At 52.2% G+C, this 21,411-nt stretch overlaps 1 protein-coding gene across 1 annotated transcript in view; it reads left to right on the forward strand.

Moving 5' to 3' along the window:
- SART1 (spliceosome associated factor 1, recruiter of U4/U6.U5 tri-snRNP) overlaps positions 1-18,889 on the forward strand; it is a 32,869-nt gene extending 13,980 nt beyond the window's left edge. Inside the window, 10 exon segments of the mRNA XM_085535504.1 lie at positions 1,494-1,511; positions 1,514-1,614; positions 2,544-2,699; positions 7,691-7,801; positions 8,326-8,413; positions 11,495-11,585; positions 13,521-13,656; positions 15,253-15,342; positions 17,590-17,711; positions 18,771-18,889. Coding sequence (XP_085391630.1) covers positions 1,494-1,511; positions 1,514-1,614; positions 2,544-2,699; positions 7,691-7,801; positions 8,326-8,413; positions 11,495-11,585; positions 13,521-13,656; positions 15,253-15,342; positions 17,590-17,711; positions 18,771-18,789 — 932 coding nt within the window. The 3' untranslated portion in view covers positions 18,790-18,889.
- Positions 18,890-21,411: the final 2,522 nt, after the last annotated feature.

Below are 21,411 nucleotides of genomic sequence, written 5' to 3' on the forward strand. Positions count from 1 at the left end.
GGGAAATGGGGGACAAGGGGCGTTTTGGGGTGAAAAAGTGGGATTTTGGGGCTGGATTTTGGGGTGAAAATGGGGCTTTTTGGGGCAATGGAATTGGGGTGAAAAAGGGGGGTTTTGGGGTCAAATATTTGGGGTGGAAAATGGGTATTTGGGGGCCAAGTTTTGGGGTGAAAAAGGGGGATTTTGGGTCATAGCTTTGGGGCAATTTGGGGTCAAAGTTTTGTGTGGAAAAAGAGGGATTTAGGGCAAATGTTTTGGGGTGAAAAAGGGGGATTTTGGGTCAAAGCCTTGGGGTCAGTTGGTGGCATTTTGGGCTGAAACGGAGCCATTTTGGGGTGGAATTTTGGGGTGAAAACAGCAGTTTTTGGGTCACTGGGGGGTAGCATTGTTTGGGGGTCAAAAAGTGGGATTTTGGGGTGAAAAATGGCCTTTTTGGGACAATGGATTTGGGGTGAAAAAGGGCGATTTTGGGGTCAAATATTTGGGGTGGAAAATGGGTATTTGGGGGCCAAGTTTTAGGGTGAAAAAGGGGGATTTTGGGTCAAAGCTTTGGGGCAATTTTGGGTCAAAGTTTTGGGGTAAGATAGTAGGATTTTGAGCAAAGATTTTGGGGTGAAAAAGTGGGATTTTGGGTCAAAGCCTTGGGGTCAGTTGGTGGCATTTTGGGCTGAAACGGAGCCATTTTGGAGTGGAATTTTGGGGTGAAAATAGCAGTTTTTGGGTCACTGGGGGGTAGCGGCGTTTGGGGGTGAAAAAGGGGGATTTGGGGCCTTGATTTTGGGGTGAAAAAGGGCGATTTTGGGGTCAAATATTTGGGGTGGAAAAGGGGCATTTGGGGGCCAAGTTTTGGGGTGAAAAAGGGGGATTTTGGGTCAAAGCTTTGAGGCAATTTGGGGTCAAGGTTTTGGGGTGAAAAGAAGGTATTTAGGGCAAAGGTTTTGGGGTGAAAAAGTGGGATTTTGGGTCAAAGCCTTGGGGTCGGTTGGTGGCGTTTTGGGCTGAAACGGAGCCATTTTGGGGTGAAAACAGCAGTTTTTGGGTCACTGGGGGGTAGTTGCGTTTTGGGGTGAAAAAGTGGGATTTTGGGGCCTTGATTTTGGGGTGAAAAAAGGCCTTTTTGGGACAATGGAATTGGGGTGAAAAAGGGGGATTTGGGGTCAAATATTTGGGGTGGAAAATGGGTATTTGGGGGCCAAGTTTTAGGGTGAAAAAGGGGGATTTTGGGGCAAAGCTTTGGGGCAATTTTGGGTCGAAGTTTTGGGGTAAGATAGTAGGATTTTGAGCAAAGATTTTGGGGTGAAAAAGTGGGATTTTGGGTCAAAGCCTTGGGGTCAGTTGGTGGCATTTTGGGCTGAAACGGAGCCATTTTGGAGTGGAATTTTGGGGTGAAAACAGCAGTTTTTGGGTCACTGGGGGGTAGCGGCGTTTGGGGGTGAAAAAGGGGGATTTTGGGGCCTTGATTTTGGGGTGAAAAAGGGCTTTTTTTGGGGCAGAGGAGGCGGCGGCGCCGGGATCCCCCCTGTGCTGGAGGAGGATGAAGCAGAGCGAGAACTGCAGCTGCACCTGGAGAGGGGGAGGAGGCTGAGGGCAATGAGGCAACAGGGCAACGTGCAGGTGGGTTTTGGGGTGAAAAACGGCATTTTTGGGGCTTTAAGGGTTTTTATTGGGGGGGATTTGGGGGTAGTTTTGACCCCAAAATCCCCCTTTTTGACCCCAAAATCCCCCTTCCACCCCTTTCCTACCCACACCTCCCCCCCCCTTAGTGCCTGTCTCCCCACCATGATGCATTTTAACCAAAATCCCCATTTTTGACCCCAAATCCCCTCCCCCCCCCTCCCCCTTAGTTCCCATCTCCCATATAAAACACATTTTAACCAAAATCCCCTTTTTTGACCCCAAAATCCCCCCCCACCCCCTCCCCCTTTAGTTCCCATCTCCCATATCCAACATATTTTAACCAAAATCCCCTTTTTCACCCCAAAATTCCCTTATTTCATCCCCAAGTCCCCACTTCCCACCCCCCCCAATCCCCTTTTTCCCCCCCCCAATCCCCCTTTTTCACCCCAAAATCCCACCCCCACCCCCTTCCCCTTAGAGTCCATAACCCCACCCCAACATATTTTAACCAAAATCCCCCTTTTTCACCCCAAAATTGTCCTTCCCCTCCCCCAAAAATCCCCCTATTTCACCCCCAAATGCCCCCTTCCCCCTCCCCCAAATCCCCCTTTTTGACCCCAAAATCCCCCCCCCTCCCCCCTTAGTTCTCATCTCCCATATCCAACACATTTTAACCAAAATCCCCTTTTTCACCCCAAAATCCCACCCCCACCCCCTTCCCCTTAGAGTCCATAACCCCACCCCAACATATTTTAACCAAAATCCCCCTTTTTCACCCCAAAATCGTCCTCCGCCCCCCCTCCCCATTTTTGACCCCATAATCCCCCTTTTTCACCCCAAAATCCCCCCCCCCCCCTCCCCCCTTAGTTCCCATCTCCCATATAAAACACATTTTAACCAAAATCCCCATTTTTCACCCCAAACAGCCGTTCCCGCTGTCCCACCCCGGGGGTCCTTCATTGGTTTCCTCTCCCCCTTCGGACCCTCGTGGAGCCGCCATCGTCTTCAATGCAACGTCCGAGTTCTGTAGGGCCCTGGGGGACATCCCCACCTATGGGATGGCCGGGAATAGGGCCGACGTGGTGAGATTTGGGGCGAAAAATGGGGATTTTGGGCAAAAATGGGTGAAAAATGACTATTTTGGGCAAAAATAGGACATTTTGGGGCAGTAAATGGGGGTTTGGGGGGGAAATGGGGTGGAATAAGGGGGGTTATGGGGTTGGGGTTGGGGACATCCCCACCTATGGGATGGCCGGGAATAGGGCCGACGTGGTGAGATTTGGGGTAAAAAAGGGCGATTTTGGGCAAAAGTGGGGTGAAAAAGTGGGATTTGGGGGGGAATAAAGGGGGATTTTGGGTGGAAATGGGGGGATTTGGGGTGGAATAAGGGGGGTTTTGGGGTGGAATAAGAAGGACATGGTGAGGTTTGGGGTAAAAAAGGGGGATTTGGGGCAAAAATGGGGTGAAAAATGGCTATTTTGGGCAAAAATGGGGGGTTGGGGGGGGGATAAGGGGGGTTTTGGGGGGGGAAAATGGGGGTTTTGGGGTCAGGTTTGGGGCTGGAAATGTCCCCCCATATATGGGATGGTTGGGGTCGACGTGGTGATGATTTTGAGGTGAATTTTGGGTCTTTTAGGGTTGTGGGTTTTGGGCTCTTTGGGGGCTGTGATTTTGGGTTGAATTGGGGCAATTTTGGGGTGATTGTGGGGTTTTGGGGCTGTAATTTTGGGGTTTTTGGGGCTGTGATCTTGGGTTTTTTGGGGCTGATTTTGGGGTGAATTTGAGGTTTTTTGGAGCTGTGATTTTGGGGTGAATTTTGGGTCTTTTGGGGCTGTGATTTTTGGGGGTTTTGGGGCTGTGATTTTGGGGTGAATTGTGAGGGTTTGGGGCTGATTTTGGGCTGATTTTGGGGGTATTCAAGGCTGTGATTTTGGGGTTTTTGGGGTGAATTTTGGGTCTTTTGGGGTTGTGATTTTTGGGGGTTGATTTTGAGGTGAATTTCGGGCTTTTTGGGTTGATTTTAGGGTGAATTTTGGGGTATTCAGGGCTGTGATTTTGGGGTTTTTGGGGTGAATTTTGGGTCTTTTGGGGCTGTGATTTTTGGGGGTTTTTTGGGGGTTGATTTTGGGCTGAATTTCGGGGTATTTGGGGCTGTGATTTTGGGGTTTTGGGGTGAATTTTGGGGTATTTGGGGCTGTGATCTTTGGGGGTTGATTTTGGGGTGAATTTTGGGGTTTTTGGGGCTGTGATTTTGGGGGTTTTGGGATGATTTTGGGCTGATTTTGGGGGTGGTTTTGGGATTTTGGGGCTGTGATTTTGGGGTGATTTGGGGTGATTATGTTGGGGTTTTGGGGCTGTGATTTTGGGGTTTTGGGGCTGATTTTGGGGTTTTTGGGGCTGTGATCTTGGGTTTTTTTGGGGCTGATTTTGGGGTGAATTTGAGGTTTTTTGGAGCTGTGATTTTGGGGTGAATTTTGGGTCTTTTGGGGCTGTGATTTTTGGGGGTTTTGGGGGTTGATTTTGGGGTGAATTGTGAGGTTTTTAGGCTAATTTTGGGCTTATTTTGGGGGTATTCAAGGCTGTGATTTTGGTGTTTTTGGGGTGAATTTCGGGCTTTTTGGGGTGAATTTTGGGGTATTTGGGGCTGTGATTTTGGGCTGAATTTTGGGGTATTTGGGGCTGTGATCTTGGGTTTTTTGGGGCTAATTTTGGGGTGAATTTTGGGGTTTTTGGGGCTGTGATTTTGGGGTATTTGGGCTGATTTTGGGCTGATTTTGGGGGTATTCAGGGCTGTGATTTTGGTTTTTTTGGGGTGAATTTTGGGTCTTTTGGGGCTGTGATTTTTTGGGGTTTTGGGGGTTGATTTTGGGGTGAATTTTGGGCTTTTTGGGGTGATTTTGGGGTGAATTTTGGGCCTTTCAGGGCTGTGATTTTGGGGTATTTGTGGCGTTGAATTGTGAGGTTTTTGGGCTGAATTTTGGGGTATTTGGGGCTGTGATTTTGGGGTGATTTTGGGGTGATTATGTTGGGGTTTTGGAGCTGTGATTTTGGGGTATTTGGGCTGATTTTGGGCTGATTTTGGGGGTATTCAGGGCTGTGATTTTGGTTTTTTTTTGGGGTGAATTTTGGGTCTTTTGGGGCTGTGATTTTTTGGGGTTTTGGGGGTTGATTTTGGGGTGAATTTGGGCTTTTTGGGTGAATTTTGGGGTATTTGGGGCTGTGATTTGGGGATTTTTGGGCTGATTTTGGGGCGAATTTTTGGGGTTTTGGGGCTGTGATTTTTGGGGTGAATTCGGGGCTATTTGGGGCTGTGATTTTTGGGGGTTTTGGGGGTTGATTTTGGGGTGAATTTTGGCCTTTTTGGGGTGATTTTGGGGTGAATTTTGGGCCTTTCAGGGCTGTGATTTTGGGGTATTTGTGGCGTTGAATTGTGAGGTTTTTGGGCTGAATTTTGGGGTATTTGGGGCTGTGATTTTGGGGTGATTTGGGGTGATTATGTTGGGGTTTTGGAGCTGTGATTTTGGGGTTTTTGGGCTGATTTTGGGGTGAATTTTGGGTCTTTTGGGGCTGTGATTTTTTGGGGTTTTGGGGGTTGATTTTGGGGTGAATTTCGGGCCTTTTTGGGGTGAATTTTGGGGTATTTGGGGCTGTGATTTGGGGATTTTTGGGCTGATTTTGGGGTGAATTTTGGGGTTTTGGGGGCTGTGATTTTGGGGTGATTTGGGGTGATTATGTTGGGGTTTTTGGGGCTGTGATCTTGGGTTTTTTGGGGCTGATTTTGGGGTGAATTTGAGGTTTTTTGGAGCTGTGATTTTGGGGTGAATTTTGGGTCTTTTGGGGCTGTGATTTTTGGGGGTTTTGGGGGTTGATTTTGGGGTGAATTGTGAGGTTTTTGGGCTAATTTTGGGCTTATTTTGGGGGTATTCAAGGCTGTGATTTTGGTGTTTTTGGGGTGAATTTCGGGCTTTTTGGGGTGAATTTTGGGGTATTTGGGGCTGTGATCTTGGGTTTTTTGGGGCTAATTTTGGGGTGAATTTTGGGGTTTTTGGGGCTGTGATTTTGGGGTATTTGGGCTGATTTTGGGCTGATTTTGGGGGTATTCAGGGCTGTGATTTTGGTTTTTTTTGGGGTGAATTTTGGGTCTTTTGGGGCTGTGATTTTTTGGGGTTTTGGGGGTTGATTTTGGGGTGAATTTCGGGCTTTTTGGGGTGAATTTTGGGGTATTTGGGGCTGTGATTTGGGGATTTTTGGGCTGATTTTGGGGTGAATTTTGGGGTTTTGGGGCTGTGATTTTGGGGTGAATTCGGGGCTATTTGGGGCTGTGATTTTTGGGGGTTTTGGGGGTTGATTTTGGGGTGAATTTTGGGCTTTTTGGGGTGATTTTGGGGTGAATTTGGGGCCTTTCAGGGCTGTGATTTTGGGGTATTTGTGGCGTTGAATTGTGAGGTTTTTGGGCTGAATTTTGGGGTATTTGGGGCTGTGATTTTGGGGTGATTTGGGGTGATTATGTTGGGGTTTTGGAGCTGTGATTTTGGGGTTTTTGGGCTGATTTTGGGCTGATTTTGGGCTGATTTTGGGGGTATTCAGGGCTGTGATTTTGGTTTTTTGGGGGTGAATTTTGGGTCTTTTGGGGCTGTGATTTTTTGGGGTTTTGGGGGTTGATTTTGGGGTGAATTTCGGGCTTTTTGGGGTGAATTTTGGGGTATTTGGGGCTGTGATTTGGGGATTTTTGGGCTGATTTTGGGGTGAATTTTGGGGTTTTGGAGCTGTGATTTTGGGGTTTTTGGGCTGATTTTGGGCTGATTTTGGGCTGATTTTGGGGGTATTCAGGGCTGTGATTTTGGTTTTTTTGGGGTGAATTTTGGGTCTTTTGGGGCTGTGATTTTTTGGGGTTTTGGGGGTTGATTTTGGGGTGAATTTCGGGCTTTTTGGGCTGAATTTTGGGGTATTTGGGGCTGTGATTTGGGGATTTTTGGGCTGATTTTGGGGTGAATTTTGGGGTATTTGGGGCTGTGATTTTGGGGTGAATTCGGGGCTATTTGGGGCTGTGATTTTTTGGGGTTTTGGGGGTTGATTTTGGGGTGAATTTCGGGCTTTTTGGGCTGAATTTTGGGGTATTTGGGGCTGTGATTTGGGGATTTTTGGGCTGATTTTGGGGTGAATTTTGGGGTATTTGGGGCTGTGATTTTGGGGTGAATTCGGGGCTATTTGGGGCTGTGATTTTTGGGGGTTTTGGGGGTTGATTTTGGGGTGAATTTTGGGCTTTTTGGGGTGAATTTTGGGCCTTTCAGGGCTGTGATTTTGGGGTATTTGTGGCGTTGAATTGTGAGGTTTTTGGGGTGAATTTTGGGGTATTTGGGGCTGTGATTTGGGGATTTTTGGGCTGATTTTGGGGTGAATTTTGGGGTTTTTGGGGCTGTGATTTTGGGGTGATTTGGGGTGATTATGTTGGGGTTTTGGAGCTGTGATTTTGGGGTTTTTGGGCTGATTTTGGGCTGATTTGGGGCTGATTTTGGGGGTATTCAGGGCTGTGATTTTGGTTTTTTTGGGGTGAATTTTGGGTCTTTTGGGGCTGTGATTTTTTGGGGTTTTGGGGGTTGATTTTGGGGTGAATTTCGGGCTTTTTGGGGTGAATTTTGGGGTATTTGGGGCTGTGATTTGGGGATTTTGGGGCTGATTTTGGGGCGAATTTTGGGGTTTTGGGGCTGTGATTTTGGGGTGAATTCGGGGCTATTTGGGGCTGTGAGTTTTGGGGGTTTTGGGGGTTGATTTGGGGGTGAATTTCAGGGTTTTGGGGCTGATTTTGGGCTGAATTTTGGGGTTTTTGGGGCTGTGATTTTGGGGTTTTTTGGGGTGAATTTTGGGGTTTTGGGGCTGTGATTTTGGGGTGAATTCGGGGCTATTTGGGGCTGTGATTTTTGGGTTTTGGGGCTGATTTTTGGGGTATTTGGAGCTGTGATTTTGGGGTGATCATGTTGGGGTTTTGGGACTGTAATTTTGGGGCTTTGGGGCTGAATTTTGGGGTATTTGTGGGTGATGATTTTTGGGTTGAATTATGTGGATTTTGGGTCAGGAGATGGAACGTGAGGAGCGACCGTCACCACCCGCAGCTCCGGATTCAGAGGGGGAGGAAAATGTGGGATGGAGCAGCGTGGACATCAGCGAGGAGAGACAGCACAGCGAGGTGGGGGGCACCCCAAATATGGGGGGGGGCACAATATATGGGGGGGGCACAATATATGGGGGGGGACACCCCAAATATGGGGGGGGGGGGGCACAATATATGGGGGGGGGGCAATTATATGGGGGGGACCCCAAATATGGGGGGGGCAATAATATGGGGGGGGGGGCACAATATATGGGGGGGGGGGACACCCCAAATATGGGGGGGGAGGCACAAATATATGGGGGGGGGGCGCAATATATGGGGGGGGCACAATATATGGGGGGGGGGGCACAATATATGGGGGGGGGGGGCACAATATATTGGGGGGGAACCTAAATATGGGGGGGGGGGGCACAAATATATGGGGGGGGGGCACAATATATGGGAGGGGGCAGATATGGGGGGGGGCACAATATATGGGGGGGGGGACACCCCAAATATGGGGGGGGGGCAATTATATGGGGGGGGGGGACACCCCAAATATGGGGGGGGGGCAAATATGGGGGGTCCTAAAGCCCCAAAATTGCCTTTTTTGGCCCCAGTTTTCAGCCGCCTCCACCACCATCCTGGATGAGGAGCCCATCGTCAACAGGGGGCTGGCGGCCGCACTGCTGCTGTGCCAGAACAAAGGTGGGGATATGGGGGGATATGGGGAGATATGGGGAGATATGGGGTTATATAGGGGGGATATGGGGGGGATATGGGGTCATTGGGGGGATATGGGGAGATATAGGGGGGATATGGGGTTATATGGGGGATATGGGGGGGATATGGGGTTATATGGGGGGGATATGGGTGTATATAGGGGGATATGGGGAGATATGGGGGGATATGGGGAGATATGGGGGGATAAGGGGGGATATAGGGTTAGATAGGGGGGATATGGGGAGATATGGGGTTATATGGGGGAAATATGGGGGGGATATGGGGTTATATGGGGGGATATAGGGTTAGATAGGGGGGATATAGGGAGATATGGGGTTATATGGGGTTAGATAGGGGGGATATGGGGTTATATGGGGGGGATATGGGGGGATATGGGGTTAGATAGGGGGAATATGGGGTTATATGGGGGGGATATGGGGGGATATGGGGAGATATGGGGGATATGGGGAGATATGGGGGGATATGGAGAGATATGGGGGGATATGGAGAGATACGGGGTGATATGGGGTTAGATAGGGGGGATATGGGGTGGATATGGGGTTATATGGGGGGATATGGGGTTAGATAGGGGGGATATAGGGTTAGATAGGGGGGATATAGGGAGATATGGGGTTATATGGGGGGATATGGGGTTATATGGGGGGATATGGGGTTATATGGGGGGGATATGGGGGGATATGGGGGTTCTGTGGGGGATATGGGGGGATATGGGGGGGATATGGGGAGATATGGGGGTTCTGTGGGGGATATAGGGTTAGATAGGGGGGATATGGGGAGATATGGGGTGGATATGGGGGCATATGGGGTGGATATGGGGAGATATGGGGTGGATATGGGGTAGATATGGGGAGATATGGGGGGATATGGGGATATATGGGGGGATATGGGGAGATATGGGGGTTCTGTGGGGGATATAGGGTTAGATAGGGGGGATATGGGGAGATATGGGGGGATATAGGGTTAGATAGGGGGGATATGGGGAGATATGGGGTTATATGGGGGAGATATGGGGGGATATGGGGTTATATAGGGGGATATGGGGAGATATGGGGAGATATGGGGTCATTGGGGGGATATGGGGGGGGATATGGGGTTAGATAGGGGGGATATGGGGTTATATGGGGGAGATATTGGGAGGATATGGGGGGGATATGGGGTTATATGGGGAGATATGGGGTTATATGGGGGGATATGGGGTGGATATGGGGTGGATATGGGGTTATATGGGGGGATATGGGGTTAGATAGGGGGGATATAGGGTTAGATAGGGGAGATATGGGGTTATATGGGGGGATATGGGGTTATATGGGGGGGATATGGGGGTTCTGTGGGGGATATAGGGTTAGATAGGGGGGATATGGGGAGATATGGGGGCATATGGGGTGGATATGGGGAGATATGGGGTGTATATGGGGTAGATATTGGGAGATATGGGGGGATATGGGGATATATGGGGGGATATGGGGGTTCTGTGGGGGATATAGGGTTAGATAGGGGGGATATGGGGAGATATGGGGGGATATAGGGTTAGATAGGGGGGATATGGGGAGATATGGGGTGGATATGGGGGGATATGGGGTTATATGGAGGGATATGGGGGGGATATGGGGAGATATGGGGGTTCTGTGGGGTCATTGGGGGGATATAGGGTTAGATAGGGGAGATATGGGGGGATATAGGGGGATATGGGGGGATATGGGGTTAGATAGGGGGATATGGGGTGAATATGGGGTTATATGGGGGGATATGGGGTTAGATAGGGGGCATATGGGGTGGATATGGGGTTATATGGGGGGATATGGGATTAGATGGGGGGATATAGGGTTAGATAGGGGGGATATGGGGAGATATGGGGTTATATGGGGGGATATGGGATTAGATGGGGGGATATAGGGTTAGATAGGGGGGATATGGGGAGATATGGGGGGGATATGGGGTTATATAGGGGGATATGGGGAGATATGGGGTCATTGGGGGAATATGGGGGGAGATATCGGGTTAGATAGGGGGGATATGGGGTTATATGGGGGGGGAATTGGGAGGATATGGGGGGGGATATGGGGTTATATGGGGAGATATGGGGGGATATGGGGTGATATGGGGAGATATGGGGGGATAATGGGGGGGATATGGGGTCACCGGGGGGATATGGGGTTAGATAGGGGGGATATGGGGTTATATGGGGAGATATGGGGAGGATATGGGGTGATATGGGGTTAGGGGGGATATGGGGTGGATATGGGGTTATATGGGGGGATATGGGGTTATATGGGGAGATATGGGGGGATATGGGGGGCTGGGAGATATGGAGGGATATAAGGGGGTTGTGGGGTTATTGGGGGATATGGGGGGTCAGCTATGGGGCAGTTATGGGGCAGTTATGGGTCAGCTATGGGCAGTTATGGGGCAGTTATGGGTCAGCTATGGGGCAGTTATGGGGCAGCTATGGGGCAGCTATGGGGCTCTATGGGGCAGTTATGGGTCAGCTATGGGGCAGCTATGGGGCTCTATGGGGCAGCTATGGGTCAGCTATGGGTCAGCTATGGGGCAGTTATGGGGCTGCTATGGGGCAGCTATGGGGCAGTTATGGTGCTCTATGGGTCAGCTATGGGGCAGTTATGGGGCTCTATGGGTCAGCTATGGGGCAGCTATGGGGCAGTTATGGGTCAGCTATGGGGCAGCTATGGGGCAGCTATGGGGCAGTTGTGGGGCTCTATGTGGCTGATATGGGGCAGTTATGGGTCAGCTATGGGGCAGTTATGGGTCAGCTATGGGGCAGTTATGGGGCAGCTATGGGGCAGCTATGGGGCTCTATGGGGCAGCTATGGGGCAGTTATGGGTCAGCTATGGGGCAGCTATGGGGCAGTTATAGGGCAGCTATGGGTCAGCTATGGGACAGCTATGGGGCAGCTATGGGGCAGTTATGGGTCAGCTATGGGGCAGCTATGGGACAGCTATGGGGCAGTTATGGGGCTCTATGGGGCAGCTATGGGGCTCTATGGGGCAGTTATGGGGCTCTATGGGGCAGCTCTGGTCCGTCCTTAGGGCTGCTGGAGACCACGGTGCAGAAGGTGGCTCGTGTGAAGGCGCCCAACAAATCCCTGCCCTCAGCTGTGTACTGCATCGAGGACAAGATGTACGGCCCCATAGAGACCCTATATATCCCTATATATCACCTATATACCCTATATACCCCTATATACCCCTATATACCCCTATATACCTCTATATATCCCCTATATCCCCTATATACCTCTATATATCCCCTATATACCCCTATATACCCCTATATACCCCTATATACCCCTATATACCCCATATATGACCCCTATATCCCCTATATACCCCTATATACCCCTATATACCCCTATATACCCCTATATATCCCTATATACCCCTATACCCCCTATATACCCCCTATATACCCCTATATACCCCTATATACCCCTATATACCCCTATATCCCCTATATACCCCTATATCCCCTATATACCCCTATATACCCCTATATACCCCTATATCCCCTATATACCCCCTATATACCCCTATATACCCCTATATATCCCTATATACCCCTATACCCCCTATATACCCCCTATATACCCCTATATACCCCTATATACCCCTATATACCCCTATATACCCCTATATACCCTATATCCCCCCATATGATCCCTTATATCCCCCTATATCCCCTATACCCCCATTACCCCCTATATCCCCTATATCCTATAGGGCCATAGAGGACAAGTACAGCCATATCCCCCTATATGACCCCCTATATCCCCCCCATATCCCCCTATATCCCCCCATATATCCCCCCATATACCCCTGTATCCCCTATATATCCCCCATATCCCCTATATCCCCCCCATATCCCCCCCATATCCCCTATATCCCCCATATATGACCCCTATATCCCCCCATATCCCCCATATCCCCCCTATATGACCCCTTATATCCCTCATATCCCCTATATCCCCCATATATGACCCCTATATCCCCCCTATATCCTACCATATCCCCCCATATACCCCTATATCCCCCCATATCCCCTATATCCCCCCATATCCCCCTATATCCCCCTATATCCCCCTATATCCCCCTGTATCCCCCCTATATCCCCCTATATCCCCCCTATATCCCCCCTATATCCCCCTATATCCCCCCTATATGACCCCTTATATCCCCCATATCCCCCTATATCCCCCTATATCCCCCCATATCCCCCTATATCCCCCCCTATATCCCCTATATCCCCTATATCCCCTATATCCTATAGGGCCATAGAGGACAAGTACAGCCATGTCCCCCCATATCCCCCTATATCACTCTCTATATCCCCCATATATGACCCCTTATATCCCCCATATCCCCTATATCCCCCCATATGATCCCTTATATCCCCCTATATCCCCTATACCCCCATTACCCCCTATATCCCCTATATCCTATAGGGCCATAGAGGATAAGTACAGCCATATCCCCCCACATCCCCCCATATCCCCCTATATGACCCCCTATATCCCCCATTACCCCCTATATATCCCCCATATCCCCCATATCCCCTATATCCCCTATATCCTATAGGGCCATAGAGGACAAGTACAGCCATATCCCCCTATATGACCCTCTATATCCCCCATATCCCCTATATCCCCCATATACCCCTATATCCCCTATATATCCCATATCCCCTATATATCCTATAGGGCCATAGAAGACAAGTACAGCCATATCCCCCTATATGACCCCCTATATTCCCCCCATGTCCCCCCATATCCCCCCATATCCCCCCTATATCCCCTCATATCCCCCTATATCCCCCCTATATCCCCCCATATACCCCTATATCCCCTATATATCCCCTATATCCCCCCATATCCCCCCATATCCCCTCATATCCCCCTATATCCCCCCTATATCCCCCCATATACCCCTATATCCCCCCATATCCCCCTATATCCCCCCATATACCCCTATATCCCCTATATATCCCCTATATCCCCCTATATCCCCCCATATACCCCTATATCCCCTATATATCCCATATCCCCTATATATCCTATAGGGCCATAGAGGACAAGTACAGCCGGCGCGAGGAGTTCCGTGGTTTCACTCAGGACTTTAAGGAGAAGGACGGATACAGACCTGACGTCAAGATCGAGTACGTGGACGAGACCGGGCGCAGGCTGAGCCCCAAAGAGGTGACTTGTGGGGCTGGGGCTGGTTGTGGGGCTGGGGGTGGTTATGGGGCTGGGATGGGGGGATGTGGGGTTAATGTGGGGCTGGGGGGGCAGTTATGGGGCTGGGAGGGGGGCATGTGGGGTTAATGTGGGGCTGGGGGGGTGGTTATGGGGCTGGGATGGGGGGATGTGGGGCTGGGGGTGGTTATGGGTCTGGGATGTGGGGCTGGGGGCAGTTATGGGGCTGGGGGGGCAGTTATGGGGCTGGGATGTGGGGCTGGGGGTGGTTGTGGGGCTGGGATGGGGGGATGTGGGGCTGGGAGGCAGTTATGGGGCTGGGAAGATGGTTATGGGGCTGGGATGGGGGGATGTGGGGCTGGGAGGCAGTTATGGGGCTGGGAAGATGGTTATGGGGCTGGGATGGGGGGATGTGGGGCTGGGAGGCAGTTATGGGGCTGGGAAGATGGTTATGGGGCTGGGATGGGGGGATGTGGGGCTGGGAGGCAGTTATGGGGCTGGGAAGATGGTTATGGGGCTGGGATGGGGGGATGTGGGGCTGGGGATTAATATGGGGCTGGGGGGCAGTTATGGGGCTGGGAGGATGGTTATGGGGCTGGGATGGGGGGATATGGGGCTGGGATGGGGGTTGTGGGGTATAGACCCTGCTGAGCGCCAAGGAGGTGACTTGTGGGGCTGGGGTGGTTGTGGGGCTGGGTGGGTAGTTATGGGGCTGGGGGGTTAATATGGGGCTGGGATGGGGGGATGTGGGGCTGGGATGGGGGTTGTGGGGTATAGACCCTGCTGAGCCCCAAGGAGGTGACTTGTGGGGCTGGGGTGGTTGTGGGGCTGGGTGGGTAGTTATGGGGCTGGGGGGTTAATATGGGGCTGGGATGGGGGGATGTGGGGCTGGGATGGGGGTTGTGGGGTATAGACCCTGCTGAGCCCCAAGGAGGTGACTTGTGGGGCTGGGGTGGTTGTGGGGCTGGGGGGTTAATATGGGGCTGGGGGTTAATGTGGCGCTGGGGGGGCAGTTATGGGGCTGAGGGTTAATATGGGGCTGGGGGGGTGGTTGTGGGGCTGGGCTGGGGGGGCTGCAGAGTGGTTATGGGGCTGGGATGGGGGGATGTGGGGCTGGGGCAGTTATGGGGCTGGGGGGGCAGTTATGGGGCTGGGATGTGGGGCTGGGGGGTTAATATGGGGCTGGGGGGTTAATGTGGGGCTGGGGGGTTAATGTGGGGCTGGGGGAGCAGGTATGGGGCTGGGAGGTTAATATGGGGCTGGGGGTTAATGTGGGGCTGGGGCTTAATGTGGGGCTGGGGCTTAATGTGGGGCTGGGAGAGGGTCGCTATAGGGCAGCTATGGGGCAGCTATAGGGCCGCTATGGGTCAGCTATGGGGCTGCTATAGGGCCACTATGGGTCAGCTATGGGGCAGCTGTAGGGCAGCTATGGGGCTGCTATGGGGCAGCTATAGGGCCGCTATGGGGCCGCTATGAGGCTGCTATGGGGCTGCTATAGGGCCGCTATGGGGCGGCTATGGGTCAGCTATAGGGCTGCTATGGGGCAGCTATAGGGCTGCTATGGGGCAGCTATGGGGCAGCTATGGGGCTGTCTTGCAGGCGTTCCGGCAGCTGTCGCACCGGTTCCATGGGAAGGGCTCAGGGAAGATGAAGACGGAGCGACGCATGAAGAAACTGGATGAGGAGGCGGTGAGCACAGATTTGGGGTGAAAAACTGACATTTTGGGGCCGCTGTGGGGCTGTGACCCACATATGTGGGGCTGGGGGTCATGTTGTGGGGCTGTGACCCACATATGTGGGGCTGGGGGTCCTGCTGTGGGGCTGGGACCCACATATGTGGGGCTGGGGGTCACGTTGTGGGGCTGGGACCCACATATGTGGGGCTGGGGGTCACGTTGTGGGGCTGGGACCCACATATGTGGGGCTGGGGGTCCTGCTGTGGGGCTGGGACCCACATATGTGGGGCTGGGGGTCACGTTGTGGGGCTGAGACCCACATATGTGGGGCTGGGGGTCACGTTGTGGGGCTGTGACCCACATATGTGGGGCTGGGGGTCACGTTGTGGGGCTGTGACCCACATATGTGGGGCTGGGGGTCACGTTGTGGGGCTGTGACCCACATATGTGGGGCTGGGGGTCACGTTGTGGGGCTGGGACCCACATATGTGGAGCTGGGGGTCACGTTGTGGGGCTGTGACCCACATATGTGGGGCTGGGGGTCACGTTGTGGGGCTGGGACCCACATATGTGGGGCTGGGGGTCACGTTGTGAGGCTGTGACCCACATATGTGGGGCTGGGGGTCACGTTGTGGGGCTGTGACCCACATATGTGGGGCTGGGGGTCACGTTGTGGGGCTGTGACCCACATATGTGGGGCTGGGGGTCACGTTGTGAGGCTGTGACCCACATATGTGGGGCTGGGGGTCACGTTGTGGGGCTGGGACCCACATATGTGGGGCTGGGGGTCACGTTGTGGGGCTTGGACCCACATATGTGGGGCTGGGGGTCACGTTGTGGGGCTGGGACCCACATATGTGGGGCTGGGGGTCACGTTGTGGGGCTGGGACCCACATATGTGGGGCTGGGGGTCACGTTGTGGGGCTTGGACCCACATATGTGGGGCTGGGGGTCACGTTGTGGGGCTTGGACCCACATATGTGGGGCTGGGGGTCACGTTGTGGGGCTGTGACCCACATATGTGGGGCTGGGGGTCACGTTGTGAGGCTGTGACCCACATATGTGGGGCTGGGGGTCACGTTGTGGGGCTGGGACCCACATATGTGGGGCTGGGGGTCACGTTGTGGGGCTTGGACCCACATATGTGGGGCTGGGGGTCACGTTGTGGGGCTGGGACCCACATATGTAGGGCTGGGAGGTCCCATTGTGGGGCTGAGACCCACATATGTGGGGCTGGGGGTCACGTTGTAGGGCTGGGACCCACATATGTGGGGCTGGGGGTCACGTTGTGGGGCTGGGACCCACATATGTGGGGCTGGGGGTCACGTTGTGGGGCTGTGACCCACATATGTGGGGCTGGGGGTCACGTTGTGGGGCTGGGACCCACATATGTGGGGCTGGGGGTCACGTTGTAGGGCTGGGACCCACATATGTGGGGCTGGGGGTCCCATTGTGGGGCTGGCCCCATAGATGTGGAGCTGGGGGGCCTGCTATGGGTCTGGGGGTCCCATTGTGGGGCTGGCCCCATAGCTGTGGGTCTGGGGGTCCCATTGTGGGTCTGGCCCCACAGATGTAGGTCTGGGGATCCCTCTATGGGTCTCAGCCCCACATCTCTATGGGTCTGACCCCCCAGCTGTGGGTCTGTGGATCTCTCTATGGGTCTGGCCCCACATCTATGGGTCTGTGGGTCCCTCTATGGGTCTGGCCCCACATCTATGGGTCTGTGGGTCCCTCTATGGGTCTCAGCCCCACATCTATGGGTCTGGGAGTTCCTCTATGGGTCTCAGCCCCACATCTATGGGTCTGTGGGTCCCTCTATGGGTCTGTGGGTCCCTCTATGGGTCTCAGCCCCACATGTATGGGTCTGTGGGTTCTTCTATGGGTCTGTGGGTCCCTCTATGGGTCTCAGCCCCACATCTATGGGTCTGTGGGTCCCTCTATGGGTCTCAGCCCCACATCTATGGGTCAGTGGGTCCCTTTATGGGTCTCAGCCCCACATCTATGTGTCTGTGGGTTCCTCTATGGGTCTGGCCCCACATCTATGGGTCTGTGGGTCCCTCTATGGGTCTGGCCCCACACATGTGGGTCTGTGGGTCCCTCTATGGGTCTGGCCCCACACATGTGGGTCTGTGGGTCCCTCTGTGGGTCCCTCTATGGGTCTGAGCCCCACATCTATGGGTCTGTGGGTTCCTCTATGGGTCTGTGGGTCCCTCTATGGGTCTGAGCCCCACATCTATGGGTCTGGCCCCATTGATTTCAGCTGCTGAAGAAGATGAGCTCCAGTGACACCCCGCTGGGCACCGTGGCGCTGCTGCAGGAGAAGCAGAGGGCGCAGAAAACCCCATATATCGTGCTCAGCGGGAGCGGGAAGAGCATGAACGTGTATGGGATTGTATGGGGGATATATGGGGGGGGTATGGGGTGGATATAGGGGGGGATATGGGGGGATATGGGGAGATATGGGGGGATATAGGGGGAAATAAAGGGGTTAGGGGGGGATATAGGGGGATATGGGGAGATAAGGGGGGATATGGGGGGATATAGGGGGATATGGGGGGGATATGGGGGGATATGGGGGGATTTGGGGGGAATATAGGGGGATATGGGGTGGATATGGGGAGATATGGGGGGATATGGAGGAGATATGGGTAGATATAGGGGGATATGGGGGGATATGGGGGATATGGAGGGAGATATGGGTGGATATGGGGAGATACAGGGGGGTATGGGGGGATATGGGGGGAGATGAGGGGAGATGTGTGGGGTATGGGGGGATATGGGGGGAGATATAGGGGGTGTGGGGGGATATGGGGGGAAATATAAGGTGATATATGGGGGGATATGGGGGATATGGAGGGAGACATGGGTGGATATGGGGAGATATGTGGGGTATGGGGGATATGGGGGGAGATATAGGGGGTGTGGGGGGAGATGAGGGGGATATGGGGGGAGATATGGGGGGGATATGGGGAGATATGGGGGCAGATATGGGGGGATATGAGGAGATATGGGGGGAATGAGAGGAGATAGGGAGATATGGGGGGATATATGGGGAGATATGGGGGGGATATGGGGAGATACAGGGGTATATGGGGGGGATATGGGGTAGATATGGGGGGATATGGGGAGATAAGGGGGGATATGGGGAGATATGGGGGGATATAGGGGAGATAAGGGGGGATATTGGGAGATATGGGGGTTATGGGGGGGATATAGGGGGGTGTGGGGGGATATGGGGGGATATGGGGAGATATAGGGGGATATGGGGTGGATTTGGGGGAGATATGGGGGGATATGGGGCGGGTATGGGGAGATATGGGGGCTATAGGGGGAATATGGGGAGATATGGGGGGATATAGGGGGGTATGGGGGGAAATATGGGGAGATATGGGGTTAGATATGGGATATAATGGATACTGATGCCCCCCCCCCCCTTTATAGGAACACCATCACCAAGTGACGGCACCCCATAAATGGAGACCCCCCCCCCCCCCAATATCCCCCCCCCCCAAATACGACCCTGTTTGTTATGGGGCCAATAAATGTGGGTTGAAGGACAAGTGAGGGGTGGTGACATTATGGGGGGGGGACGACCCTAAAATGGCCCCAAAACCACCTTGAAATGAACCTGAAATGGCCCCAAACCACCCCAAAATGGCCCTAAAATGGCTCTTGACCCCAAAATGGGCCCCAAAAGACCCCAAAATAACCCCAAAAGGACCCCAAAATGGCCCTAAATGACCCCAAAATGGCCCTAAATGACCCCAAAATGGCCCTAAATAACCCCGAAATGGCCCTAAAATGGCTCTAGACCCCAAAATGGGCCCCAAAAGACCCCAAAATAACCCCAAAAGGACCCCAAAATGGCCCTAAATGACCCCAAAATGGACCCAAACAACCCCCAAATGGCACTAAAATGGTTCTTGACCCCAAAATGGGCCCCAAAAGACCCTAAATAACCCCAAAAGGACCCCAAAATGGCCCTAAAAGACCCCAAAATGGCCCTAAATAACCCCAAAATGGCCCTAAAATGGCTCTTGACCCCAAAATGGGCCCCAAAATACCCCAAAATAACCCCAAAAGGCCCCAAAATGGCCCTAAATGACCCCAAAATGGCCCTAAAAGACCCCAAAATGGCCCCAAACAACCCCAAAATGGCCCTAAAATGGGTCTTGACCCCAAAATGGGCCCCAAAAGACCCCAAAATAACCCCAAAAGAACCCCAAAATGGCCCTAAATGACCCCAAAATGGCCCTAAATAACCCCAAAATGGCCCTAAAATGGCTCTTGACCCCAAAATGACCCCCAAAATACCCCAAAATAAACCCAAAAGGACCCAAAATGGCCCTAAATGACCCCAAAATGGCCCTAAATGACCCCAAAATGGCCCCAAACAACCCCAAAATGGCCCTAAAATGGCTCTTGACCCCAAAATGGCCCCCCAAAGACCCTAAATGACCCAATATTGAGCCTAAATTACCCCATATTGACTCCAAATGACCCCAAATAACCCCAAATTGACCCTAAATGACCCCAAGTAGACACTAAATGACCCCATAATGGCCCTAAAGGACCCCAAAATGGCCCCAAATTGACCCCAAATGACTCAATATTGGCCCCAAAATGGCCCCCAAACAACCCTAAAATGGCCCCAAAAGGACCCTAAAATGACCCTAAAAGACCCCAAAATGGCCCTAAATAACCCCAAAATGGCCCTAAATTGGCTCTTGACCCCAAAATGGGCCCCAAAAGACCCCAAAATAACCCCAAAAGAACCCCAAAATGGCCCTAAAAGACCCCAAAATGGCCCTAAATAACCCCAAAATGGCCCTAAATGACCCCAAAATGGACCCAAACAACCCCAAAATGGCCCTAAAATGGCTCTAGACCCCAAAATGACCCCCAAAATACCCCAAAATAAACCCAAAATGGCCCTAAATGACCCCAAAATGGCCCTAAATAACCCCAAAATGGCCCTAAAATGGCTCTAGACCCCAAAATGGCCCCCAAAAGACCCCAAAATAACCCCAAAAGACCCCAAAATAACCCCAAAAGGACCCCAAAATGGCCCTAAATGACCCCAAAATGGCCCCAAACAACCCCAAAATGGCCCTAAAATGGCTCTAGACCCCAAAATGACCCCCAAAAGACCCCAAAATAACCCCAAAAGAACCCCAAAATGGCCCTAAATGACCCCAAAATGGCCCTAAATAACCCCAAAATGGCCCTAAAATGGCTCTTGACCCCAAAATGACCCCCAAAATACCCCAAAATAAACCCAAAAGGACCCAAAATGGCCCTAAATGACCCCAAAATGGCCCCAAACAACCCCAAAATGGCCCTAAAATGGCTCTAGACCCCAAAATGACCCCCAAAAGACCCTAAATAACCCCAAAAGGACCCCATAATAGCCCTAAAAGACCCCAAAATGGCCCTAAATAACCCCAAAATGGCCCTAAAATGGCTCTTGACCCCAAAATGGCCCCCAAAAGACCCCAAAATAACCCCAAAAGACCCCAAAATAACCCCAAAAGGACCCCAAAATGGCCCTAAATGACCCCAAAATGGACCCAAACAACCCCAAAATGGCCCTAAAATGGCTCTTGACCCCAAAATGGGCCCCAAAAGACCCCAAAATAGCTCCCAAACGACCCTAAAATGGCCCCAAAACCGCCCCAAATTGACCCTAAATGATCCTAAATGAGCCCAGATTGACCCCAAATGACCCCAAAAGACCCAAATTGACCTCAAATGACCCCAAGTGACCCAATACTGACCCTAAAATGGCCCTAAATGACCCAATATTGACCCTAAATGACCCTAAATTGACCTTAAATGACCCAACGTTGGCCCCAAATTGACCCCAAATTGACCTCAAATGACCCCAAGTGACCCAATACTGACCCTAAAATGGCCCTAAATGACCCAATATTGACCCTAAATGACCCTAAATGACCCCAAATTGACCTTAAATGACCCTAAATGACCCCAAATTGACCCGAATTTGACCTTAAATTGACCCCAAATTGACCCTAAATGACCCTAAATTGACCCTAAACGACCCTAAATGACCCCAAATTGA

This window comes from Coturnix japonica, unplaced genomic scaffold (assembly GCF_054131305.1).
Source record: "Coturnix japonica strain WE unplaced genomic scaffold, WE-NBRP24 Scf128, whole genome shotgun sequence".
Taxonomy (NCBI): Eukaryota; Metazoa; Chordata; class Aves; order Galliformes; family Phasianidae; genus Coturnix; species Coturnix japonica.